This window comes from Amblyomma mixtum, chromosome 1, assembly GCF_055824585.1.
Source record: "Amblyomma mixtum isolate Tamu chromosome 1, ASM5582458v1, whole genome shotgun sequence".
NCBI classification, from domain to species: Eukaryota; Metazoa; Arthropoda; class Arachnida; order Ixodida; family Ixodidae; genus Amblyomma; species Amblyomma mixtum.
This window is the reverse complement of record NC_143012.1, coordinates 25,904,781-25,932,232: the sequence shown is the minus strand read 5'-3', so window position 1 is coordinate 25,932,232 and position 27,452 is coordinate 25,904,781. Positions and strand designations below refer to the sequence as shown.

The window sequence follows — 27,452 nt, the reverse complement described above, 5'->3', positions numbered from 1 at the left end:
CTCGAGACGGGACTGCAGGATGCACTTGCCAACACCTGCTTGTAGAAGTGGAGATATTTCAGCTAAGAACCTCCCGTACACTTTACACCCAGTTCGAAATCCCCCTCCCTCGAGGGTCCCGAAAAGGCTCGAAAGAAAGACAAGAGAGGCACACTGATGTACATATTTGTTAATTGCCAGTTCTTCGATAACCCTACACTCGTCGAGTGCGACTAACAGGCCACAGGATATGCAAAATTAGCTTCAAGAAATATTCCCAATGTCTTCTTTTGTTTTTCCATGCAGCTCTAAGGCAAGGCGTCTCCTAACAACCTTTAATCAGTCACTAGTCGAAGTCTGAACGGTTTGTTTATGGCGCTCAATAATGGCTTTGGTGTCGAAACCTTCGCAGATCACACGAGCACGCACGTAATAGGAGATTGCGCACACCTGTACAAGGGACACAGCGTTTAGAAATTTATTCCTGAAATAAGTTTTCGACCTACGGCAGCGGTGTTGCACACCTCGCCTTAGGCCACTGTGCCAAAAACTCAGCCCCGAGGAATAATACCGTGCCGGGTCGACATTGCACCTCTGCCACAAGATGGTAGAGATGACCGCGTATTGAACAACGAAGTTCTGCATCGCAGCAACCTTGACAGCTGTAGAGTGCTTAATGTTCTTGCGGTGCCGAACATTCAAAGAGGTCGTGTTTTCAGGTATCTGAGCAATAAGTTCGCCCGATGCAGATACAGCAGTCTTATTCCAGGCAGAAATTCGTAAGCTCGTCCATACCAGAGGCTCAAGCAATCCTTAAAGTAAAACGACGTCTTCCGACCGAATCGTAGGTGGCCGGTTGCCGGAAAGCCACCGAGCTATATTGGGGCCGCCTGGTTATCAGCAGCAGCGCTCGCGTGCGCCTCGCTCCTGCTTCGTCATCGGCCGGTGATAAGAGAGGATGATTTCATCGACGGACCCAACGTTCTTGCTGCAGTGACGCCGCTCTCCGCAACCATGGGGCAACGCGCTGAGCCACCGCTACGCGGCGCCACTGCAAGCTCGTTTTACGCAAGTTTACCGTCCATAATCGAGTTGGGAGAGGCCGGGTGCTTGGTCAAGACTTCAACGCGCGTTCGGTACGCACAATCGTCTAGTATACGTCACACGACAGCGGACATGTAGAGCGGCCGTCAAAGCAAGCGTCAGAAACGCTTAGTGTAGCCTGTAGCTTCGTCACATGGAAAGCGGCAAGAAAGTGCGTCGCGATGCTCCGATAGTGTGGGGACTATGGAGGAAGCCATCAGTACCGTTGTGGAAGCGTTCTCGCTTGCAGTGCCGGAGAGCTGCTTAGAGAAGCAGTGTCGGACGTTACTGAAGTGCTTCTTGGTAGAGGCAGTCCACAGCGGCTTCGAGTACGGGTTGTCCTCGTGGTCCGAGTCGCCCCCTGCAAGCGAACGATGCCGAAGTGGTAAGCGGAAGCACCGGTTTGTTTCTTCACTCTGTCATTTCTCCGGGAGGGCCATTGCAGGACTCGCAGCAAAATGCAGTGAGGATGATCAAACCAAGTGCGCAATGCATGCAAGGTAACCACTAATCACAATGGACAACAACGCTGCTCCATGCAATGCGTTATCACACGTTCCAGCATCGGAAAAAGTCGTCTCGCACGCTAGTGGTGCAGTTTTAAGGAGCAGAGCACTAAACACAAATAAGCAGCTTCTACCAAACCGTTTTAACACCGCGCTGCAAGAACAAACGTAGTCCAAATGAACCAAATATTACTGGCGGAACCTGCCGCATATTGTGTCGTTTACCGCTGCAATGAATGTTCTTTAGTGTCAGCCTTGAATGGTGACCTACCTTCTCGCAGCAGCATTGTCATGAGGCAGTGAGAGATCCTTGGCAGGGTGTCCGGCATGTGCATCATCCTGCAATATACGCCATGTCAATTAACAACCGTCTGTCTTTTCAGTTGAACATAGTGTAAAGCATCGTCATATAATGCCAACTTGACTAACTCATCGTCCGCCCAAATGTGACCACTTGGAAGACAATGCCTCCTGCCGACAGTCATCTGCCCGTCAAACTATCATGATCCCGAAGCTACGTTTCCTTCCCCTTGGGCTGTAGTCTCGTAGACCATCGCTTATCTTTTCTCCGTGTTAAATAGCCCGCTGCAGTACATTTCCTGCTTTTGACTATCGCTTATTTTTGTTGCCATCAACGTTTTCCCTATCGTCCTGCCTTCTGTAGGTCGCTGGTCTCTCTAATTTTAAGCACTTTCTTTAGTTTCCTGCCGCACTGGCTTTAACTAGCAGTGGTCCACCTTGAGGAGAAAGCTGCTATGCCCCGTTATACCTACGTCGTCGGGTACGAGAACAGCTGACGGCTGAAATGGGGCAGTTTTTTGTAGGCAGTCTTTTCCCAGTTGATACTTCGTGTCACTGGCATTGGTCAGCCCCGCCTGCGAGTCCGTGGAGCTGGCAAATTAAATTTTTCGGTAGCTCGGCATCAGCCCTGACGTCACAGACAACTTCTAATGGTAATGTGGTAGAAGGATGCGTCTCGGAAGGAACTGCCACAAATTACTGCCCCCGACACTGCTTACTAGACTTGAAGGCTTGAATTCCAAACTTGAGTATCCAGTCATCATCGTGAATGCATCGTATCTTAGGTGAACGGAAGGAATTTGGCGGCCCGAGGGGCTTTCTAAAACTTATTTCGCGAGGTTTAGGCTCTTCGCTTTTATTTTTCATTGACTCTAAGAGGACATTGAGGTCACTTCCATCTGATTTCCTTTATCATTAAAATCCACTTCTGAGTACGTTGATGTTTGTCCGGCAGGAAAAGGTGCTTTGATAGCTGAAAAATTTTCAGTAAAAATTTTCCCACCACTCAATTCAAACATGTCACGACTATACTGAAGCTGACTCCGTGATCACCTTCTTGAAGTGAAATAGCATGTAGCCTAGCCTCTGGGATCCACGACCTAAAAAGCTGCGTTGACCACTTGCGAAATCGGCCGATGATGGCGACACATGTATTACATTTTTTTTTGTTGGTTCTAGCTTATAAAGGCTCACCTTTAAGTGAAACTACTTAAAATCTGTCTTTTGAATGCGGTAATCGGCGATACAGGTCAGCGCTTGAATTTTTCAAGCTTGGCAGAGCAATGCTGCTTATTTATTTTTTTAGTTCATCGAGAGAGCTGTTACAAGAGGTTATAGTTCGGGCGTTAGTCTGTGCGATACCCTTAGTACATTATGCTAAGAACAACTTACAGGAAGTTGTCAGTGGACGGAGAAGAGACATTCCAGAAGGATACCGGTGCGTCTGCGAGCATGAAGAGGTTGAGCAGTTTAAACAAACAGGCGCTGCAAACTGCAAGATGGGAAATTAAAATTCGCTGAATACTTACAGATGCTCGTTCCTTGCGCGTCGAAAGAGCACTGTGGGTCGAGGATAGTTCCGATCCACCTGAAAATGTGAATAACAGTGTTGTACAAAGCCAGCATTGAACGCAAAGCTCGGTGCTGTTCGTTATTTAACATGCTAGTTTTACAACTATGGATTATAACTAAAGGCTCTGGCACGTAGATGTAAAACGTGCGCTCAGTGTTTTGTCTCGCTGCTGTATGAGGAATTCGCTCCATGTTTATTGGTCTCGCCACTTATCCCGGGGAAGATCCTTGTGTACAGGGAGGTAACTGTAGGTATAGGAAACCAATTCATATGCATAGGGAACAATCCTTTGTTTAGGGAGCAAGTATTCATGTATGTTAGCTTCCTGTGCCTAGGGAGCGAACCTCTGGGTATCCCCACGGAGAGTCAATTCATCTTTGTAGGAACGTACACCTGTGTACAGCGAACTAATTTCTGAGTATAGGGAGCAAATATATGTTGGGAACTCATTCCTTGGAACTTTCCAAGAAATACTCCCTGGGCGTCGCCATAATGTTCGCCGGACTGTTGTGTGCAACTGGCGCTGGCACGGTGGAAGCAGCAGCGGAACCGGTTCGCAACAGTCCTAAGAAGAGGGTTTTCTACATCTCCCTCATCCGACGGAAAGATTTATAAGGGCTGCATGACATCACTTTGTGCAGCCCTGTACAGAGTTTACTTGAACGTGAGAACCACAGAGTTTTGAACTAGTAAATATGCCGGATTTTGATACATGGCCCTGCGGGAGTTTCGCGATGATCCAAGAGCTCTTACACTTTACAGCACAGAGTTAGACGAAATGCAGCTCACAGAGTTCCCTTAGGTGGGCGACTAGAGCGTCGGGGCTCACCTTTCGTCGATGTGGGCGGCTTCAGCTTTGAGCGTATTCTCGAAGAGCGCCTTTCGGATGGAGGCGTACGACCGGAGACCCTCATTCTCGGTAACCATCGGCACCTGGTGAGACATCAAGTCGAGCTGTTAGCAGCACAGAGCAGTACCATATGAACTAAACGCTAACCGCCTTAATCACTTCCTCACAGTTCAAACAGAAAACGACAGGCGTGCTTCGTGCATATAATTGTGTTTTGGACATAATGAGTTTTATTTAGCGTATTAATCTATTAACTTATATCAGGTCAGATAAATTCCCTCTTTTCCAAGATCACGTGTTCGCTTTGCCGCTACGTATTCCTACACTTTCAGGTGTTGCATTAAAAAAGTGCGAGTTTGTTTAATTTGATTTTAGAACTGAATATGACGGCGATGAACTCGCGCTTTGGGGAACAGAAATGAGGGAATCTAATAAGAGATTAGATTGAACATATTCAGGCGAAATACGTCCAAGTTGTCGAAAGCATAGTTTGTAAGAACTTCTAGGAGCCTCGTACCAGCCACGTCAGTGAAAATTCCTGCCGTACTATAAGAGTTTTCATCGGACTGAACTAGTCGCTTTCAAGTCACAGCGCTGCACTCTCAAACCCCCATTGAGGGACTCTTCTTCAACTTGCAGCAGAGCAAGGTATTTTTGAAATTTGAGCTGATAATCGTTTTGTATTCTTCACCCCTCTTTTTCATTACGGGAAGTAGTTTTTCTTTGTAATGCGTGCAGGAAGAGAGCACTAACATATGGTTGATGGTTAATTTATGTGGTCTAGCATGTTTGCTATGTTTCCCGTAGAATCCGCTTGGACCAACGGCATGGAAATGGTAAACGTAAAATTTATTTGCCCAGAATCTAACCCCTAACTGGTAACCCTGGTAACCCGGGTAACCCTGGGTAACCTCCAGGGTTACCCTTTAACAAAGGCGAAATAAGCGCTTACGTTTTCGTGTTGGGCGAAAACCTTGAACTTGTCGGATATCCACGACGGGTGGAAAGTCTTCATGCGACTGTTGAGTATCTGAAACACAAAGGGTCGGTAAAAGCTGGTTTCCGCGGACACCGCGTTTTCCTGGCACGAAGCAGAAATGCGCGTACTACCTTTTTGGCAACCTTGGCTTTCGTGGCGTCATCCATCCAGCTCATCATCTTCACGGAGGACGACACGACTTCCTTCGTAGCTCCAGAAATGTTCGCAGCCTAAAAGAAGAGACCCCGTGTCAAACGTGCAACGGACCTTGATGGTCCAATATAATTTCTTTCTCAGCTTCCGGTTCTACCAGTTTTAAACATCGTCCCGTAGTTATGTGACGTAACGGTCAGTACGATCAGCCACAGAGGAGCTGCTTCGGCGCTGTTAAATCGAGCCAATGAACGTGGTACGACATGCATGACAACGTGCTTATGCTGTTTCGCTAGTGGCCTTGATTTCTTTGCATGCAGGACCTGCCCTGCTTTCTTTGCGTTCTGCCCAGGTTGACGCATGGGTATATGCAGCTGCGAAGCGCTCAAGCGAAATTGAGCTGCTATTGATTAAGCCCACCTCGTCACAGTGAAAGTCAGCTGTAGTTAACTCACTGAAGCCAAAATGATTTACATGCACTACATCAGTGTTCCACCAAATCAAGTATGCACCAACTAGCCCAAAAAGAGGTGTCAATGCAACATCAGTGTTGGTTGAGTAATTACTCCCTTATCACAAATCTATTTCACCTTGGGGGATTATTCCTCAGTCATTTGACACACACTGTTCCCACTTTGAATTATTGGTAGATTCGCTCTCGCCCTACGATAAGCTAGCCGTCCCGGTTAGCTCAGTTGGTAGAGCTACTGCTCCGGTGAAGCTGTGGTCCAGGGTTCTAACACCGGACCAGGACGAATTATTTTTAACTAACAAGTTTCTGGAAAAGCTGTGCCGTTTTCCTTTGTTGCCGTATGGCTGCGCTTGGGTGGACGCCAATGAGTAATTAGACCGTTCTTACTGCATCAGTGTAACTGTTTACAGAAGCAACATTGCAACAAAAGCACTCCGTTCTTGTTCCTCATCATCATCAGCAGCAGCAGCCTGACTATGCTCACAGCAGGGCAAAGGCCTCTCCCATGTTTCTAAAATTAACCCTGTGCTTCGCCAGTTGCGGCCACCGTATTCCCGCAAATTTCTTAATCTCATCCACCCACATAACTCTCTGCCGCCCCCTGCTACGCTTGCCTTCTCTTGGAATCCACTCCGTTACCCTTATTAAGGACCAGCGGTTATCTTGCCTTCGCATTATGGGCCCTGCCGAAGCCCACTTCTTCCTCTTGATTTCAACTAGGATATCATTAACGCGCGTTTGTTCTCTCACCCACTCCGCCCGCTTCCGATCCCTTAACGTTACACCTATCATTTTTCTCTCCATAGCTCGCTGCGTTATCCTTAACTTAAGCTGAACCCTCTTTGTTAGCCTCCACGTGCAGTAATTTGCAGTGTCTCCGCTAAGCCTTGCTGTTGCGCCGTCTTAACGCGCTGAGATCGGAGCGAGAGAGCAGAGACCTTGAAGTTGTTGAGTCCCTGCTTGAAGGCGTTGAATCCGGCGTAGAGGGACATGACGGGCAGGGACTCGGCCACCACCGCGAGGCAGATCTCCTTGCGCAGCGCAGGCGAGCGGCCCAGGGCGCTGAGTGCCTGCAGCTTGGAGGGCAGGAACGGGGAGGCCACCACCACTTGCCGGAAGCCGAGGTAGTTGAGCACAATGTGCCTGCGCGGCCGCCAAAGGCGTGGCGTGGTTTCAGAGAACTGGAGGGGACACTTAAGCTCCGACTAAAGGGTATTACGCGATAGCTTAATGAGTCAATTCCCATGTTTGCAGAAGGTAACTTTCTACTTTACATTCATAGATCCCTCGGAGTTCTCATACACCTCCTGGCGCAGTGGCGCAGCGGGTAAAGGGAAACTGCATAGGTTTTAGAAATCAACGAGCTCAAAAGGGTCGATTGTGTGAAACTTGCAGGTAAAGCATGCGAAGTCTTTGCGAAAGCAATACTACTTGCACTTTCACGCTGTTGCGTGCCGCGGCCGGTGGCCACCATCGCGCCGCGGCGGCGACCACCTTGACCTTCATTTGACCTTGATTGCATTACATTAGATTGGATTAGATTGGATTGGGTTGTATTGGACTGGACTGGACTAGATTGGATTTGATTAGATTAGATTACATTAGATTGGATTAAATTAGATTACATTGGATTGGATTGCATAGGAGTGGATTGGATTGAATTGGATTGGAATGGATTTGATGGGATTGGATCGGATTTGAGTGGATTGGAATGGATTGCATTAGATTGGATTGGATGGGATTGCATTGGATTGCATTGGATTGGATTGTATAACCGATGCATCACCACAAGTCTAACCACAAGCACCACCACCAGCTGCACTAGCAGCTGTACCATGGCGTACGTACGGATATTGCTTTCGCAATTACCGGGCTTAACCAAGCTAAGCCACATATTTTTTGGGCTAGCACTTGAAATAGTGAAGTAATCGCCGATTAAAATCTGGACGCCCTTCAAGCTTCTCCGCCGCGCACAACGCCAAGTGGGGGACGCATGATGACGTCATCGAAGGTATCAGTACATTTCCAACGCACAAACGCCTGCTTTGAAGGAAAAAACCAACGCCACCGAAGGCAAACCCTGCCGAGAATTGTTTGGGAGCGTCTAACGAGTCAGGGCAGGGTGTGGCTGACGACACCAGTAATTTGAAATCATACCTTCCGTGACGTCACACTGAATTTCCCTGCACTCCTCCAGTGCATTGAGGAGAAGCGAAAAATTCAGTCGTCGGTTACGTCACTGTTTTAGATGCTAGTGCAAAAACACCTGGCATGCTTTACTTACAGCCTATATAGATTTGAATCCTTGAATATCGCGAAATTCTCAGAAAAGTGCTGCAGTTGCCATTTAAGCGGTGCGCCACTGCCCTGCTATGGCAGGTGCTGCCATCGGTGGGACTTGTGCGACCCAGTTTGCTCTTTCCGAGCGACCAATCATGAACTTAACCGCCACCTGCCACGGTGGGCAGTTTGCTCACAATCCGGTGGGCGGGTTGCGACGACGCCGCACGGTCACGTGACCCAGGTGGCCCACCTGCCTCCTAGGTTGCTCTCTGGGCGCCACCTGCCAGAGTCATGCTCGTAATTTTTGCTCACAAGCCGGCGCCTACACCGACAGCGCGTCAAAAAGAAACAACTTCCGAGCACCGTACGAGACAACGAGATTTAACGAGACTCTGTAAGCCCTCCTACGCGACCGGCATGCAAGCACCGGTTGGTCTCCAAAGGAGTCACAAAAAATAACTGCTGCCAGTGCCTTCTCAATGTTTATCAAGATATCAGTGGAGCTGTGCGTTTGATAATGCACGGAATTATAATTTCCGATTTCTAATAACGCGTGCAAAAAGCACATAAATGCCACGATACACTTCGTTGTCATACGTGATCTCTTAGGGGCTTCGCGCATCGAAGCAAAGCCGCGCAGGCGCACAGGGGCCCGGGGGAGAAGCGCTGCGTTCAAAGGGCAAGGCATCGCGCCGAACGGGTGGTAGCGTTCCTCCCTTTCATTACGGTGCGGTTCGGGTGTCCACCGAGATGGCAGAGAATTACTGCGCCATTTCCTTTCCTCAAAAAACCTTGCGTTCAAATGGCAAGGCATCGCGCTGAACGGGTGGTGGCGTTCCTCCCTTCCTGTACGGTGCGGTTCGGGTGTCCACCGAGATGACATCAGGCCCGTAAACATTTCATGCTTACTCTACTCTCGGTTACGGGAGAGGCAGAGATTTTTTTCGTGCCGAAGGATCTTGTTTAGCGGGCCTTCGATTCTTGTTTAGCGGACCTTCGAAAGGGGTTATTCGAAGCAAATAAAGAAAAAGCTTGTATTGAACCAGTTCGTGGACAGGCGCAGTTTAATGAATTCCTACGTTGGTGAATGGTAACTAATTTTCGTAAATCCAGTGCACGTTAATGAACCCCCAGGGGGTTTAGATTAGTCTGGAACCGCCCATAAACAGCCTGCATCACGTTCTTCGACGATGCTTTGCCGTGTAAAATCGCAACTGGAAATCAGCGACCGTTCGCATTTCTCTTGTGTTCCTTGGTGCTGTTTGCCGAGCTCTGTAGTTAAGACTTTTTACGTCTTGACTTATAAAAATCTGCACATTTGAGTGCTATCATTCGCTGCGATTTCACCAAGACGTCAGAGCTATATATAGCGTACGCTGTACGCCACTGGACTTGGCGACTGCCGCGACTCACGGTGCAGTCTCCTTGATAGCAGTCACGAGGTCGTTGACGTAGTCGACGTCTTTCACCAGGAACTCAGTGGACTTGGTCACCCGCGTGATGTTCTCGAGAGCGATGCTCAGGAACTGCTCGGGAGAGGGAGAAAAATTTAGGGGCAATTACTCGAATTGATGCGGAGAAAATCCATATTTCTTTCCTTCGCCAATATATTCCTATACTACTTCAATTTCAGTTTTGATCCTATTCTGATCCTATTCTGATTGCACTTTTATTCGTAAATGCTTCCTTTAATGATTTTTGCTTTTTATGTCCGGGGAAGTTTCCTCTCTCCACCTGCCGACGTCACCAACACCTTTCACCTTCACGGAAAATGGAGAGACTTGGCATGCCTTGTCAACACAGCTTCGCACTGTCGAGTGGCTGTCCTTTGCACACTGAGGTTTGCCTACGGATATTGATGGCTTCGTATGCGAAACTAGGATTAGCGGCGAACTAACTCCGTACTCCTCTTACAATCCCTGGAGGTTAGGGTATACCAGTTCCCGCATCGTCATGTTGCACCGAACCTTATAGAGGCAAGACGACAACACCTTGAAGAATGACGCCATATGCGAAGAACCATATAATCTGCTACTTAGCTTGTGGCAGCGGAAGAGCTAGCACGCGTATTCTTGCTGGCCATGTCCGCGTCTCAAAAGCAGTTCGCCATCTAAAAAGCATGCTGTATCAGAGGAACACTAACGCCTTAACATCAACTGCCTCAACAAGGCAAGCAGCTTTTCTTGTGACAGTAGTTACTGTTACTTGCAACGTCTAGTATTTAACTATACATCATCATGTTTCCATTCTACCCTTGAAGACGTAGGTGTGGTACGCACGCGGCAACTAACGAGTTCATCCTAACTTTCCGGCCGAAAATATCCACGGACGAGAAACACGTACGGCATGAACCAGCGTCAATCCGTGTCTGTAGTATAGTGAGGCGACTTCGCGGGCCTACTGTGCTTGCGGTCAACTTTCTGTGGCACCGCAGCAGAGTCTGGGCAGAAAAGAAGAAGGCTCTTCTCTTCCCCCTTGTCGTGGGGAATGGGGTACCTCAGCCTCAGCAACCCCGCATCTCGTCTCCAACTTCCTCTCTTCATCCCTCCGCACCCCTAGCCAGAACAACGAACAACCCACTCCCCATGGCATAGGGACAAAGGCCTGTCATATTTCCTTTCCTGCCTAGCCTCTGACGCAGTGCCACAGAAAGTTGACCGCGAGTATAGTCGCACTGCCGAATCGCACGCGTAGAAGACTTGCCTCGGTGAGCTCCGGGCGCTCGGCGAGCTTCTGGACGGCCATGCGCGGGTGCGGCCGAACCAGGTTTGCGAGGCGGCTCTCGAAGGCGGACACTTCGACGGCGAACACGGGGGTCACGATGCGCTCCCGGAACGGAGCCAACGCGTGCATCACGGCACCGTAGTACCACTTCACCGAACGGTTGCCCAGGTTCGACGGTAGAAGCAGCTCGGGGTGGCCGACCTGCGGTCGCAAGCAAAGCCTGCTTTATACGGGAGACGAAGTAATGCGAGATGTGGGTGTAACGAAACGATTCTTGATCAAAGTTGTAATGACAGGAGGCTGTATGTAGGGCGGCAGACAGGGTTCGAGATAGATTAAGCATGAATCACTAACAGAAGCTTTCAAATCTAACATTCTCAGTAAATCACACAGATTGTTAAATTTGCACGAATCCTGCACAAATTATTACTTTTTTATATATACAGTATTATGAGCACCACTAACTAGTATGTCCGTCTCCTTAGTTTCCTGCTTCGCAACTTAAGCCTAATCAATATGAATAACAAGTGTCTAGGGTCTTCGAACCGCCAAGCGGCGAAGTCGTCAGAGCCCATAATAACGTCCATTAATACGAGGCTAAAGAATAAATGTAGGGCAATATGGGAATGGAGTGCGTGAGGATAGTGACAGAATCCTGACCTAAACAAGAAAAGTTATGGCTGCCGCAAGCTTACAATGCACTCAACCCTGAAGAACCACGTGACGAACGTGGTCACCCAACCTTTAAAAAATCTTCATCAAATTACAGTGGTTTAACTGCGTTACACCGGTGGTCGAACGATGCCTTTTTTTCCGGTTTTACTGTGATTTTGCTGTTCTTTATCTCTTGGGTTGACTTTTTGTTAGCGGCTGCTATTTCTAATTTCACGGGCGGGGTGGGCCAAATTTGGTAACGACCAAGGCCAAATTTAGGGGTCACCATCGTTTGGCCCTAGTCAAATTAGCCTGGACATCGATTTTGGCCCAAATCCGAGATGGTCAAATTTGGGGGTGGGCCATATTTGGCGGTCATCATTGATTGGACAAATTTTGGCCCAAATCGAAGGCCAAATTTTGGGAGTGGGGGTGGGCTAGTTTTGGTAACGGCCAGGGCCAAATTCGAGGGCACCATCACATTGGGCACAGTCGAAGTATCCTTCGACTATGCCCACTTTGGCTTAGGGATGTTGCTATGAAATCGCGAAGTCTGAAGGTCATTTCAATTTCAGACGAACTACCGAAGTCGGTTTGCAGATTAGCAGTTAGTAGAGCTATCGTTCTAAAACCTAATCCACAACTACCTTTGCCGACGCTCACATAGCCCGAACAACATGGACACCAAGATTGTCTCAGCATCATTGTCCAGGTCGGCACTTAACTCTATCGAGGGCAAAGAGTGTTTCATCGTATTCGATACAGATTCAATAGAACGGAGTGGTTTGAAACTGAGCGGTAGCACTCTGAGAAGTATAGTTGAACGGGGTGTAAAATCGGTCAAGTGGTAATGCAGCGTCGGGCCTGGAACTTTCAAGCTGTCAGACACAAACACGATGGCAGGGAAGCAGCAGCTCGTGTGTATATAGTTTGTAATACCGAGAGGATGTTGGCGCCGTGTTTGTGCGGGTGCTTCTCGACGCCCAGCGAGAGCAACGCGGCGAGGTTGAATCGGCGCAGCGTGCGTCCGGCGGCTCGCCACACGAGCGGCTGCTGCACGGGGTCGGTGAAGGGCCAGCCGCTCAGGTCGGTCGACTCCTGCAGCTCGGCCAGGGGGTCCCAGCCACGCTCGCTGATCGCCTCTGCAGCCAGCGAATGAATGGGTTCAGGTTGATAATGGGTATGTAGGTGAGTGAACGGGTGTGAGTGAGTTGGTGTGAATTAGAGTGGAAGTAGGTGAGCGTGAGTGGGTGTTAGAGTGGTTGTGTTTGAGTGAGTGAGCGAGCCGGTGAATGAGAGTGATGGAGTGTAATTGAGTGGGTGTGTGAGTGGATATGGTTTTTAGTGTAATTGAGTGGGTGTGTGAGTGGATATGGTTTTTAGTGTGAGTGAGTGGGTGTGTGAGTGGATATGGTTTTTAGTGTGATTGAGTGAGTGAGTGAGTGTGTGAGTGAGTGAGTGTGTGAGTGAGTGAGTGAGTGAGTGAGTGAGTGAGTGAGTGAGTGAGTGAGTGAGTGAGTGAGTGAGTGAGTGTGTTGGTTGGTTTATGGTGTTCAACGTCCCAAAGCGAATGAGGCTATGAGAGACGCCGTAGTGGAGGGCTCCGGAAGAGCGAGCGAGTGAGAGTGAGCGAGTGTGAGTGATGGATTGTGAATGAGTGAGTGAGAGTCGGTTAATTGATGGTCGAGCACTTCAGCGGAAGTACTCACCCATCAGCTGATCGACAGACTCAGAGGGTTGCACTGCAGTATTTTAGTGCGTAAGTGTGTGAGTCAGAAAGAAATTATGTGTAGCACTGAGGCCGAAATAGGATTCGAATAATTAAGGAGTTCTGGAGAGGCTAACGAGAAAATGAAAGAACGTACGCACTCAGGCGCTGTTTAGTGTCAGTTGAGCACATAACCAGAAATTCTGGTCTGGACAAGCGCATTTTCTCAACGAGAATTTGCTTGAGAACTCAATTTTTTCGCATATCGTAAGTCTTCACTATAACAATAAATACATCAGCAGACCCCTCTCCGGGACATGTAGCTTTCTGTTATAAATTGTCTAAAACACAATCCCTTTTTTTCTATGTCCTGCGTGAGGACCGAGCTGTTAAAACTGCCATAAAAAAGCAATATGGTGCGTTTTTTACAGTGTTTCCCGCGTTAGCAATGAGCTTAACGTCAAAACTGTCAAACTTTAAAGCGTATTTTACGACACATCGGAAGGTCAGACCATTCTCATCTTGTTAATTTGCTCATCAATATTCACAACAGCATCTTACAATGTTCCATAGTTGCCTCTCAATTAAGAGTGATGTCCAAGAAAGGCGGACTTTTTAATTAGGTTTACTTCTGCACACTTAAAGGGATTTATGGTTTATGAGGGTTTAACGTCCCAAAGCGACTCGGGCTAAGAGGGACGCCATAGTGAAGGGCTCCGGAAACCATTAAGGATGCTTATTGTAGTGGTTTCGGATGCGCGAGTCAGATGTTATTTCGAGAATAGCCACTCCAAGTCGTAATATGGAAGTGAGATCACCTTTGTTCAAGCACTCCTTGTACAGATGTCGGGCGGTCATCAGCTCCGGGTATTTTTCCTGGGCTTTAAAGAAAAATATTTCAACAGTATTACTTGAGTTTGCTTAGTTATAAAAATAATTCGAGGTCTTGCCTCCGATTCCGGGTCTCCAATACACTTACCCTTGATGACGCCCAGTACTCCGTCCTCGAGGGCCCGGTGGGCGACCATGCGCGGAGAGTTGGTCACGTTCTGGTGGGCGCACACAAACTGGTAGAAGTCCGAGCAGGCAGACCTCACGTAGTCCCTGGGAAGGTGTCTGACGGCCGCCGACCCTGGTGAAGCGACGAGGCAAGACGCCGAGCGATAAGTGCAAAGAAAAAATACGAACGGGGGAGTTGACCTCGAAGAGACATGCGAAGGATATAAGAATATATGTATTCGTGTACCTAAATGTTGACTCTCCATGACGGTGCGTTTTTTAACGCGTATCGCCCGTTTTAAAGCCTCCAGGAAGTCTCTCGTGGTGAAGTGGGATTTGAAGGAGGAATGACTAGCGTACTCCACACCTGACCACGGTATATGACTCGCACTCAACACTTGCTGTACACGAACAGGGAACTTACCGGGCGAAGCGTGGCAAAAGCAGTATATAACATTGGTTAATTAGAGTAGAATAGGGGCAACGAGACCCATTACACTCGATATCAATTGGCGACATGAAAGCACTTATGTCGCTCACTTTGCTGCCGGAAGTGAGGCTGACCAAACGAGACTCTCATAAAAGGATGGGACATTACACCACGTGTTGTGGCTAAACCATAGTCTATTTCGATGCATCTATCGTGCGGTCGTGTCGACCGAAAACCTCGGTAAGAAGAATTACCTATCAAGAGACTCAATCGATTTGAATAAAGGAATATGAACTTAAGTACTAACTAGTAACAATCCGCAGCATACGATTGACTTCTCTGGTTACTAGACGCGTTTAGCATACAGAGTACCGTATTACTGTTACCGGTCGCTCGTGAAAGACATGGTTCTCACCTTTAGTCAAGCAGCGGGCATCTTTGCACACGGTTGGAGCAGCGTTCCAGAAGGCATTGCCGCCTGGAAAGTGTTGAAGAGGAATAAGAAGTGAATGAATGAAGATTGATTGATTGATTGATTGATTGATTGATTGATTGATTGATTGATTGATTGATTGATTGATTGATTGATTGATTGATTGATTGATTGATTGATTGATTGATTGTGCCTTCCTACGTGTGCAGATAGGTTAGTATATATCTGGAAGCTTCACCTGGTCCTGCTTGGACGGCCTTGAACTTGGAAGCATTCAGGACGAGGTGACGATCCAGTCCAAAGGCTGAAACGTAAGAAGAGGAAAAAAAGCGTATTAACGGAGGCACAACGTGCGGGACTTTCCGTCATGTTCTCCAGGCTAAAAGTGAGAGGAAATGGAAATTTGTTCAGAATAAACTGGAAACCTCTGCGGGGTCGACACGGAGCTAAGAGGGCAAACCGGGCGCTGAATCTTTCCCTTTGCTCCGTGTCGTCCAGGGACATTTTTTTTTTTTTGCCTATTATACGCGTGAGACAACGAGCCCACGTCGCAACACTACTTCAGAAAATTAGCTCATGCAGTATCTGCAGCAGTAAGACGGTGCGATGCCTCAGACAATAAGAATTGTATTTTGTACCGCTTGAATGCCTTAGATCGCCAGCTGTACTACGGGGCCCACACGCCAATATTCTGGGGTAGTTACGATCCAATTTTTGAAGCGATAGCTTCTCTGGTAGGTAAAACCGGATTTCGCCATGTGAGCAACTGGCCAACCTGCCACCTAGGCCACGTGACCTTGTGACGTCATCGCAACCACACATCGTTGCAGGTGGCAGTGACATTAATTACTGGCCGCGAAAGGGTCGTCGGGGAGAGCAACCTGGGTCTCGCATGTGCCGCCGGTGGCAGCGTTTGGAACAGCCACCAACGATCTATAAGTGTAAAACATTGGACGAACGAGTCAGCGAGGCGACACGCAAAGAGGACCCCAGGCAGTTGAAGGATCCATTAACGCTGTGGCGTCATGCCCTTAAGGAGGAGCTCAAGCGTCCCTTCTTCCTCCCCCCTAGAGCTAGGACACTGACGCACTCATTTAGAATCAGTTGTGGGAAAGCAGCACCTGCGTATATCCGAGGAAAATTACGGCTGCTTCTGTGGGATTGCCAGGCGCAGAGATGCACCCTCTCCTAGTGCAACGCGTTTCACAGAGCTAAATGTTGCACAAACAGGACAAAAGTTCCCCAGGAACACGTCCACCCAGTGAGTGATATGTCGCTGCTTAACTTCTGTCCAGTTTGTACTGTGGTGGCACGCCCATGTTCCCATGGTGCACCAATGACGGCGCTCTGCGTGGCAGCGTAATTGGGATTCATCTAAGGGCTAAAATCTAATCGGCGTAATTAAAACTTGGGCACAGCATGCAACGGTGATAGACGTAAGGTGGTCTTTTAGAATGAACGAGTAAGTAACAAGGAATGAAAAGCGTAGCCGGCAAGGGTTGAGTGCCAGGTGCAGTGATTACGTCTGTTGAATGAGGGGCTAAAAATTTAAATTAAAGTTGTCTGTTTGCGGTTCACGCGGCTGGCACCACGACTAATGTAAATGGCGACGACCGCGGCAGAGGTTTTCGTTATGATGATTGCGATTACGCATTTGTGGCTTGGCGTAATAATGTTCTGTATTCTGAAAAACAAACTGACCGTACAGCAGCGCACTAACAGCGGGGAAAACGAAGGAAAAAAAAAACGACTATAACGTCGCGGCAGACTCACTGCGTCTTGCTTGTGACCTGTGTCCGGTCATCGTGATCAGGAGGGCGAGCCCCACAACGGCCACAAGGACAACCATGGAGTAGGCCATCAGCTCCTTGTTCGGCATGCCCCTCACCTTGCGACCCCTTTTTGGAGAAAAGTGGGGAAACAAAGCTCTATGTGACCACACTTCGCACAGGCGTATGTGGATCGCTTCACAACAAGGGTCATACGACCACGCTACCTTGATGTCCCGAGTATAGATGTGCAGTGCGTTAGAGTCGTGCAGAGTGCTTGAGGCGTGCCGCAAACAATAAAAAGCGAAATTAGAGGTCTAGGCTCTCAGGCGAAGTACTTGTGCCCATCTAGCCTCATGTCCATCTAGTCGCATGTCCGGCTAGTGCATACTGAGGCGAAATTTGAGAGCCAGGCTCTGAGGCGAAGTACTGTCCATCTTGCCTCTTGGGCCTTGTAGCCGCATGTACGGCTAGTACACACCAAAAGCCGAAATTTGAGGACACATGCTGCCACAAGAAACAAGAGGTCAGATGGGAGCTACTTCGCTTCTTAGTTTGGCCCTCTAATTTCGCCTTTTGGTGTGTACTAGCCGGACATGCAGCAGCAAGGACCAAGAAGCTAGATGGGCACAACTGCTTCACCCCAGAGTCTGGCCCTCTAATTTCGCCTTTTGCTGTGTACTGGATGTACTGGCTGGACATGCGGCCGCAAGGACCGATAGGCCAGATGGGAATAAGTACTTCGCCTCAGAGCTTGGTCCGCTAATTTCTCTGTTTACCATTTGCGGCAAGACACTCGAGCGCTCTACACAAGGCTGACCCACACCGTACAAACATAAACTTCGTTTGCCTTAAGGAAGACATCGAATGAAGCATTACGTCCGATTAATCGATTCAACCGTAGCAGGTGTCTGTGCATTTCGGGTGCGGCGATGAAGCAACTTTCTTATTGTCGGAGTGAACTTCCGGAGCAGAAAAGACTTCATTGTCAGCTTTTTACGCTCTGCATATTAGCTGAAGAATTGTTTATGCATGCAGTGACACAAGTTTTCTATACACAAGGTGGCTATGGGTGCTGTTTCGTTCCGCATGTTTAACCCTATAATGCCGTAGCTGTCAAATAACGAAGGCAGAAAGACCTCGGTCTACTATTGGCTTTTGTGACCTCCCCCCTACATGAATGCTGCTGCAGCTGCCTATACTCGGCGGCTGAGCATGTTGTAGACCTTATACGCAGTCTGCGTATCTATCGTGGTAATTCCAGGAGATACCGTCGTACAATTTTCCGGCGAAATACGCGTCCTGAGCGAAATGGACTCGTGACGCCTTGCGGCCAGGAGGCACCCAACGAGTTTCAATACACTTTATTGAAGAAACTGCCAACAAGGCCCGTAGTCACGAACACGCAACGAATTAAAAATAAACGAGGTTATTTACGGGAACAAGGTGACCGCAGTGGCACAGGACAGGGCTAAGCGGAGAGATAAGGAAGATTGGCTTGGTTTGGTTTATGGGGTTTAACGTCCCAAAGCAACTCAGGCTTTGAGGGACGCCGTAGTGGAGGGCACCGGAAATTTCGACCACCTGGGGTTCTTTAACGTGCGCTGACATCGCACAGTGCACGGGCCTCTAGAATTTCTCCTCCAAAGAAATTCTAGCCGCCGCAGCCGGGATCGAACCCGCGTCTTTCGGGTCAGCAGCCGAGCGCCATAACCACTGAGTCACCGCGGCGGCAGATAAGGAAGAGGACCTCGTACTGCAGTGGACTTAGTCAGGCTGATGATTTTACTAATAAAGCTTACACTCCGGGCGTATGGTACCAAATGTGGGTATTTTTTGAAAGGGACAAGCGAAAACAACTGTATTGTTATTCTGGCTTTCCAGGTATGTTAACGTTTGTCCGGCTGCTGAAACTTTTTGTGGTTGAGAAAATTTAATGAAAAAATTTTCCCGCCTTTCAATTCGAACTCGTGGCTGCCGCGGCCAAGAACGACTGGTTGCCGCCATTTTGAAGTGAACGGCGGGGTAGCGTAGCCTTTGGGATCCGTGGTACGACATTCGCAGTTTACTTCCGAAATCTGCCGGTGCTGGCGGCACCTGTACTTCGGCTTTTGATATTTTCTAGCTCTTAGAAACTCCGTTTTCGGTTAGATCAGTCTCTTCTAAAATGCCGTAGTCTATCGATACCGGCCCACTTCCATTTGTTCTGAGTGTCCTTGCATGCTGCAAGCTTCGCGTAACTATTTCGGCAATAATTTCCTCAACATGTCAGATAACGAGTCCCCAAGCATTGGCTCTCACTTCCTCCCAGTCTCTCGTGACACTTGCATTGAAAAACTGCCCGGTGGGAACATACTGGCATCAAACTTGCGCCGAAACCCCAGGTACGCATGAGGACGTCTGGGTGGCAGAATATAACGTTATGAAATGCACGCACGAAATGATGCAATCACAAATTGGTGAATGTGTTTGATGGAGGTCTGATAACCACGCCGCGTCAGAGACGTAACACTTTTGGTGATACGGTGAACCACAAAAACAACTTCAGCGACAAACTGCAGTAACTTGGTTCAAATAAGGGAATGCAAAAAGGGACAAGAAGGTGACATTCAAGGTCAATGAGGATTTTGGTCTGGGCTAGTTGGTTCATTGCTTTCCTTCGACGTATAGCATTAGCGCTGTGTAACACGCACACAAGAAGAAGACACGCAAGATAGTACGGGCGCTGACATAGAGCGCCCGTCCTGTCTTGCGTGTCTGCTTATTGTATCCGTGTTGCGTAGCGCTAAGGCTATACGTCGAAGGAAATAGGACAAAAGAATTATTGGCGCCGAATGCGCGGCCTGTAATGCAAGGTAACCATTCTAATTTAATTTACTTTCCTCATTGTTACACGATACCGCCAGAGGTACTGACGGTGCGTTGCGTTTGAAAATCAGTGTTTAACGCACTTTGTAGTTAGTGATCATCTCGTGAAGTGTGCGTTTTCTGTCTGGCAATCTTTTGTTCAAGTAAAACAAAAAAAAAACGCAACTTTAAGGGTTATAAAAGTACGCAATGACACCAAAGTACTGTCAGGTACGCGCAGGTAACCTCTATTTTTTTTTTAAGAGTTCGGGTGCAGTCAGTGCATGTAAACGAACCGCATAGACGATTGCTTACTCTAGAAGCGCTTCTGAGAACAGCAGCTTCAAGTTATTGCTTTTAAGAAACATTGAATCTATATGTCTTCCAGCTTGGTGTTTTTTAACTGGATTTGAGGCTTCTCTCACCACTCGGTTCATACTCATCGGTATGAAGACCACAAAGGATTCCGTGATTATCAGTGGAAAATTAATAGCGGAGTAGCCGCGCGATTCGTATTCAATAAACCTGTATTCGTGTCCCGCAGTTTGCTGGTGGAAACGGCCGGTGGCGGCGATGTCTATGCAGTTGAATCCAGTTATAACGTAGCTGAAGGAGACCGGTGATTACTTCATTATAGCCGTTGCTTCGTTACAGCCCCTGTGGACCGAGCTTCCGAGGGGAATCCTCATTCCTTCGTTGTATCCATATTTCGTTATAACGAGGTTAGGCTGTATTTCATTTTTCGACTACTTCTAGATTATAAGTAGCATATTTGTAGTTGAACCTGCCGATGTAGGCCAACTTCAGTTTGTCCTCAGTGCTATTCCCTAGCCCCATTTTTGACACGAATTTCCTCTTTTGTGCCCTTTTAATGCGTCGTCTCACATAAAATTAGCCATTTGAATGGAAGGAAGTAACGGCACCATACCGGAACATTCCCACTGGGTGGACGGAAATGACGTCACCAAGTCACTTCAGGTCAAGGCGTTAAAAGCTGCTAATGCAATCGCATTGCCACCGCTTTTTTTTCCCCCGTCCTACGTCCCTTCTATCCCTCGCTCCCCCCTAGCGTTGTAGAGTTAGAAATATGTGAAAGAAGGCGGTCACTTACCTCCTGATGAGCTTCTTGGTCGAGCCGTGGCCGCCGTAGACGTGACCCGACGGCAGCATCTCGTCGTCGTCGTCCTCATCTTCGTCGTCGGTCATGTTCTTGTCATCGAAACTTTTGTGCGCGTATGAGACCACCATATCCGCAGGCTGCCACGCGGCCGACGCTTCCGACTTGGTCTTGGACCCCCGCGATCCGCTGTTGTCCGACGTGTCCCCGAAGTCCAGCCTAATCTGGACATCGGGCACGAAGTTGTCCGCCCCACCAGCTTTAGCGACCGCGCCGTGTTCCGTGGAGCGGTGCACCTTCTTCGTCGTCTGCACGGAGCGCCGCTGTGACCCCGAGACAGATCTCATGGACGGGTGCTGCCGCGCTTGTCTCTGGTAGGACTCGTGCGATTCTTTTATCATGGGCATCATGGGCTCCATGCGTTGTCCGGCCGGAATGGGCTTGATTTCGCGCTGCCAGAAGTGCTGCCCGTCGGACTCCATTCGCGTCGTCGTCGTCTCGAAGGTAACCGGCTCCTTCGACGCCATCCCGATCGATTCGGTTGCTCCTTCTTCAGGCAGCTTCGGGGCACCGCCAAGACCTTTGTAGCGGTACTTTCCGACTCGGCTGCCGTCGGGCTTGATCTCCTCTTCGTACTCGTACTCGTGCCCCTGCCACGGTAGGTTGACTGGGATAGGTGGGCCCGGAGGCACTTTCTTCTTTTCTTCCTCCCCTTCGCCTTCCTTCTTGTCTTTGTCCGCGCCTGCGGCAGCCTTGGCCTTGGCCTCCGCTTCCGATTCGCTTCCCAGGCTCTTCTTGTCTCCCTTCTTGCTCTCCTCCGACTTGCCATCGGCGTCCTTCTCACCCTTTTTGCCGGCCTTCTTTCCTTTCTTGCCCGGCCGCTTCCTGTCGTCAAGCTCGTCGGCGTCCGTCATTAGGCTCACATCCTCGGTCTGCTTAGTCTCGGGGTATATCCAATTCATGAACCTTTCGTACAGCGACAGACACTGGACGCCCACTGCCGCGCCCAATGGCTCTTGGTCCTCGTATCGATCTTGGTCCCTTCGAACTTCGCCGCTTCTGGGGAGCAAGTATGCGACTTTGTAGTTCTTCTTGTCATCGTGATAGTGATGATGATGCTGATGGGTGTGCACGGTCGTGGTCGACACAGTCTGTACCGGTTGCGGGGGAGCGGGAGGCGGGAACATGGGTGACTGACCCGGGAATGGGCCCATGGGGAACGGATATCCCGGTGGAGGGCTGTCGTAGTTCGGGTTCCTCGTAAAGCTGACGTGAGGCATCTGTTCTTCGATCTCGGCCTGAGCTTCGGCGTTTCGCTTGGAACCGGCGTCGTGCGTGGCCGCTGCCGACGAGCGAGTCTTGACTCGCGCGCTGGTAGCCTTGGACACTCTCTTTTCCGCCACCTGCACTTCTTGCGAGCTGAGTACCTTCTCCACCAATACCTCCTTGGACGTCTCAATGAGCACGTCCCTGGTGGCGGGTCCCTGCTCCTTCGAGTCTCCTTCGTCCGCTTGGCGTTGCCTGCTTTCGTTCTGGATCTGGTACTTGAACATCACGGCATCTTGCGCCTGCACTGGCATAGCTGCGCTTGCTACTTGCATGGGAGGAACGTTGTACCGTCCCCCCGCCGGCTGCTGACTCAGTATCTGATGAATTCGACGGTCCATGCGCATCGGAACGCGGCCAGAGCGGGGATCGTATTGAACAGGCATTCCCTGCATGGGCATCGCTTGCATTGGCATAGCCTGCATAGGCATTCCCATCGGTTGCATGCCCATCGGTTGCATGCCCATCGGTTGCATGCCCATCCCTTGCATTGGCATCCCTTGCATGGGCATTCCTTGCATTTGCATCCCTTGCATGCCTTGCATCTGCATTCCTTGCATCTGCATACCCGGCATCGGCATGCCCTGAACTCCGCCACCCATTCCGCCCATTCCAATCAACTCCGGGGAGGCCCTGCGTGGAGGTCCTCCGTAGCCGGTCGGAGACATTCTCCTTGTTGCAGAGTACCTCCTATTGGGGTCTCTTCCTCGCCTCGATATGCGCATCTGGGCGTACTGATTGCTTATAGGGCCCTCCATTTCGAGGCTCGTCACTTGATATGCGTCACCGTTTTCGTCATCGTAGGCCTTGCGCCGCGGCGAAACCATACGGGGCGACGCGGACCTCGCTAGCCCGCGCCGGCCCCTCATGGACCTGGTTCTCGACGGAGGCCTGCCGTCGTCATACATGCCGGCAGCACGACTCCACCATTCTGTTTTAAGCTGCGGTGTATCTTCCATGTGCTCGTAGCGCTCTCCCTTCATCTTGCTGGGCATCCTTTGAGGCCTTGTCTGCATTGTGAACTGGTTGTCGCTGGAAGAGCGCCGGGCCATATCATCCGGCTCCGGCATTGCCTGAACAGTGAATTGGTATTGGTCTGGAGGCCCCTCAACCTGACCTTTGGCAGAGGGCTTAGCCCCCGCCGTCGGTTTAGCCTGCACTGTGAATGGCGTGTAGCCTGGAGGAGGTCTGATGCCTGCAGCGCCTTGCTCGGCTTCTGCTGGCGGGACCGGTTTCACGACTCTGGCAACACCCTTGTTTGACGCTAGAAGAAACTCTGTGAACTTGTTATCGCGCTCCGGACTGGTTCCACGTAAGGCGGCGTTACCCGTGCCCAGGATGAACGAATGGTACTTCCCAACCTCTGCCGCCATTGCTTCGCGAGCAGCGCCTTCCGGCATGACGCTGCCGAGGAAGTCGTGGTACCTTCCCAGCTCTTCAGCCACCGCCGAAGGCGTTGCACGCACAGGGTAGCCCAGTGGTGTTTTGCCAGCCCTCACACCTAGGAGGAAGTCCTGGTACTGATCCGGCGACAGGAACCTCGCCTGTTGAGGCGCGCCCTCTTCCGCCTTCTGGCCGCCTTCCTGGCCTTCTGGCGCTGGTGCAGCGCCTTCCTCTTTCTTGTACACGTCTCCTTTTACGAGCATTAGCGGCTGGCTTTCGTATCGGTAGAGCATTCCTGCTTGCATGAAGTTGCGGTCGTCTGTGGGCCGAGAAACTAGCCTCTCGCCACCCTTACCCTTCCGCTGACGCGGTGAGCTCCTGTCACCATCCTCTTCATCCCGTCGTTTCGAACGCGACCTGCTGCGCTTCGCGCGCTTGTCTTCGTAATCTTCTGAGTCCCGTCGCCGCCGCGAAGAACTGCGCCCGCGGTCGTAATCGTCAGAGTCTTGCCTCCTCCGGCGCTGCCGACGGCCATCAGATGACGAAGACGACGAGGACTCGTCTCTACGGGATCGGCCTCGACGGGGCCTGTCTTCATCGTCGTAATCATGCCTTGTTTTAGATCTCTTCCTTCTGCTGCGCCTTTTGTCATCGTAATCGTCATAGTCATCGCCATCGTCTCGCGACCGGTGAGACGACGACCTCTGTCGAGGACTCCTTCGTGCGGGTGGCGGCTCGTCTTCGTAATCATCTGTTGCTTTCCACAGGGCACGCGTTGGTCCTGTTCGCGGTTTCCTCTCCATGCTTTCGCTCGGCTTGCTGCCAGGAACATTCGTGGCATCTTCTACTCCGCCCTCGTCCTTGTCGAAGGCCTCTATGTCCTGACGTATCTTCTGAATCACGCGCTCGGCCCGGTTTGCGGATTCCTGCTTGACGGGTACTTTAGTCTCGGAGCGTCCTTTGGGAAGCTCATCGTAGTAGTAGTCATCGTCTCTCTGGTTCCTGGGTCGTTCTCGCCTGTCCATCGGTGGTCGGTCATAGTCAGGCGGATACCTGCCGCGATCTGGCGAGTACGGCCTGTCCCTGGGCGGCCCGTACATATCAGGTGGTGGCGGCGGTGGCCTGTCGTAACCGTATCCGCCCATTGGTGGTCTCTCGTAGCCGTAGCCGCCCATTTGTCCGTCGTACCCCATGGGAGGCCTGTCATACCCTCCCATGCCCATGGGCGGCGGGTACGGCATGGGTCCTTGGTAGCCCATCCCCATGGGCCTGTCATAGCCTCCGCCGCCCATGCCCAAGGGGATCCCTGCCTCGCACTGCGGCTTGCTTTCTAGGTACATCTTGCCGCGAATCACATTACCACCGACTATCTCTTCGTACGACTTGACCGCCGCCATGAATTCCTTCTTCGGTCCTTCCTTCTTGTTCGGGTCGATCATCACTTGTGCCACGGGTGCATCCGCTGCCGTGGTTGTCACGAAAGTGCCCGGGGCTGGCTGTATCGCCGCGGCCTCTGGTTGGGCGGCCTCTAGGGGAGCTTCTCCAGTGTCAGCAATTGGTGGTGGCGGCGGTGGTAAGACGTCGGCGCCAGCCGCCGCTGCGGCAGGGTCCGCAGGCGGTGGAACGCCTGCCAGGGGCGCGGCTTGGGCGGGAGATCCCTGGCCCGGAGAGGCTCCGGGAGGAGGAGCGTCAGCCATTCTCGCTCTGAGGGCGGAGGAGGGGCGCCGGCGAAGTTACTGCTGCGGGGCTGACTGCTGCTGCCGCGGACTGGGGGCCACCCTCATCCCACGAAAGAGCGGCGCCCGGAAGATGAAGTCGGAGCCCACGAACCCCCCGAACGAAACGGCGAGTCGAGACGTCGACCTGCGAGAGAAGCAGTATCACGGCTCACTGCTCGTACACAGCCTGCAATTCATCGACTGCAATTCATCGACTAGCTGGAAGCGCAAAGCAGCTCTTCGAGTCATCTTCGGCTCAAGAAACATGCTTGTATACAGAACTACACTCGGCACAAGTGTCTGTGCGAGCCTGTCTTTTGTGCAGAATATTTCTCCAATGGCCAAGGAGATCCACACTACTGCAGTGCTCAGACTCCCCGTTAGGTAAAAAGAGGTTAAGATAACGGGTATTGCAAGCGTTAGCAAGTTGCGATAACTGCGGCGGTGAAATCACCTCCCTCTTGACGTTGCCGACGCCGTAGAAACGAGTTGCACGGTTAACCTGAAGAGGCGCGCGCACACTGGCGCCTGACGGGCAGTAAGAATGCCCCGGACTGCTGCCTCTGTAGTGGGACACCAGTGAAGAACACAGCTGCAAATACCTTTCAAAGGAGCTGCAGTTCCTTCTTGGGATTATTGGCCCGTCTGCATCGTTACTTAAGGCAGCGCGCAGAAACATAGCCTGCTTTCCCTGAAGATGCTTTCAAAGAAGGCATCCAGCTAATGGCGAGGACAATTTGGGATGACATCGTGGTTAATCCATTTGCTCCTGCAAGTTTACATTGCAGGTGGCCGGCAGGTGCAAAGGGACTAACCGCGACGTCACGAGAACCTGTCAACGCTATTGGCTGGCGCTGCCGACGGCCATCAGATGACGAAGACGACGAGGACTCGTCTCTACGGGATCGGGCTCGACGAGGCCTGTCTTCATCGTCGTAATTTGGGTGACATCGTGGTTAATCCATTTGCTCCTGCAAGTTTACATTGCAGGTGGCCGGCAGGTGCAAAGGGACTAACCACGACGTCATGAGAATCTGTCAACGCTATTGGCTGGAAGGCCTCCTTTAAGGGGCGTGTGCCGCTGTGTTCTGAAGTTGTATTCGACTGGAGGCAGCCACTGGCGTTACGAAGAGAAAGTTTCAGCAGTGGTGTTCAGGGTCGCTGAGGCGCTCCCACGCCCGTACTGTAGAGTTCAAAGTGCGCCCACATGACCAAGTGAACCGCAGTGAGACAGCCTAGAGGCCACTCGTCATGTGACAGAGTGACACAGTCGCGTCATCAGGAAATGTGCAGCGGACGAGGCGCAGCCGTTCGGAAAAGTGTGACAGCTTCTTGCATGCTTTCCTTTGTCCAGGAGCTACGAAAATGCGCCAATTCTGCTTCGTTAAAGTTAAGAGGGGGTGTATTTTCGAAGCTGTTCGCCATGAAAGAACGGTTGGCGGATGCGTCACTTTAACTTTGACGACTGGCACGGAGCCGGGCACACACAAAGTCTGTAAAGTGGAACAGCTTTTATGGATGGGCGAGATTTTAGCATAATCGTAAATAACAGCAAGCCCTTTTAAGTCAATTTCCCATAGGCACGAAGTGGCAACCGTTTCCGGCAGTCAGTTTAGGGAAGACCGTGACACAGGCGGGACAACTACGCAAGGCTGAAACAAAATACAGTTGCCAAAGCGGAACAGTTTTCTACGTTTGCAGTACGTGTAGAAATGCTCTTTTATCGATTGTGCTTCATTTCTGCGAACACTGCGAAGTGCGCCAGCCACGTTCATAAGTTTCTCCTGCGCAACTTGCGTGTCCGTTCGTTCACATCGAGTCACATTTGTGGTCCCTATTAGCATCCGAAAAAGCAATATGGGCGGCACGAACGTGCACCTTTATGGGCACTATGAAGCGGTTTCAATATCATTTTAGGCCTAACTGTATAAGCTGTCCCGCCGTGGCAGCGACGAAAAACAAACCCAGCTCGTCCTTTTCATTCAACCCGTGCTGTCACTTTCGCAGGAAAGCGAGCTCCTATGCATGGTACCAGGGCGATGAGTTTGTCGCTAAGATACCGGGAAATTAACTGCTGCGCATCGACCGGACACGAAGCATCTGACGCAGTAAGCATTCCCTCCGAACCATGCTGAACTCGTGCTGCCAGATATACTTGCTCTTGCC

The 27,452-nt window shown here is 50.5% G+C and overlaps 1 protein-coding gene across 1 annotated transcript in view; it reads right to left on the bottom strand.

The window, feature by feature from the left end:
• LOC149365798 (uncharacterized) overlaps positions 1–25,422 on the bottom strand; it is a 28,061-nt gene extending 2,639 nt beyond the window's left edge. The window contains exons 1-17 of the mRNA XM_089546013.1: positions 20,854–25,422; positions 16,900–17,024; positions 15,365–15,430; positions 15,109–15,171; positions 14,244–14,396; positions 14,083–14,145; positions 12,496–12,698; positions 10,882–11,103; positions 9,592–9,704; positions 6,834–7,038; positions 5,402–5,500; positions 5,244–5,321; positions 4,271–4,374; positions 3,398–3,456; positions 3,261–3,312; positions 1,840–1,907; positions 1,287–1,423 (exon numbers count right to left, since the gene is read on the bottom strand). Of these exons, the coding sequence (XP_089402139.1) occupies positions 1,287–1,423; positions 1,840–1,907; positions 3,261–3,312; positions 3,398–3,456; positions 4,271–4,374; positions 5,244–5,321; positions 5,402–5,500; positions 6,834–7,038; positions 9,592–9,704; positions 10,882–11,103; positions 12,496–12,698; positions 14,083–14,145; positions 14,244–14,396; positions 15,109–15,171; positions 15,365–15,430; positions 16,900–17,024; positions 20,854–25,265 (6,222 nt within the window). The 5' untranslated portion in view covers positions 25,266–25,422. The remainder of the gene's footprint in view (positions 1–1,286; positions 1,424–1,839; positions 1,908–3,260; positions 3,313–3,397; positions 3,457–4,270; positions 4,375–5,243; positions 5,322–5,401; positions 5,501–6,833; positions 7,039–9,591; positions 9,705–10,881; positions 11,104–12,495; positions 12,699–14,082; positions 14,146–14,243; positions 14,397–15,108; positions 15,172–15,364; positions 15,431–16,899; positions 17,025–20,853) is intronic.
• Between the last annotated feature and the right edge of the window lie 2,030 nt (positions 25,423–27,452).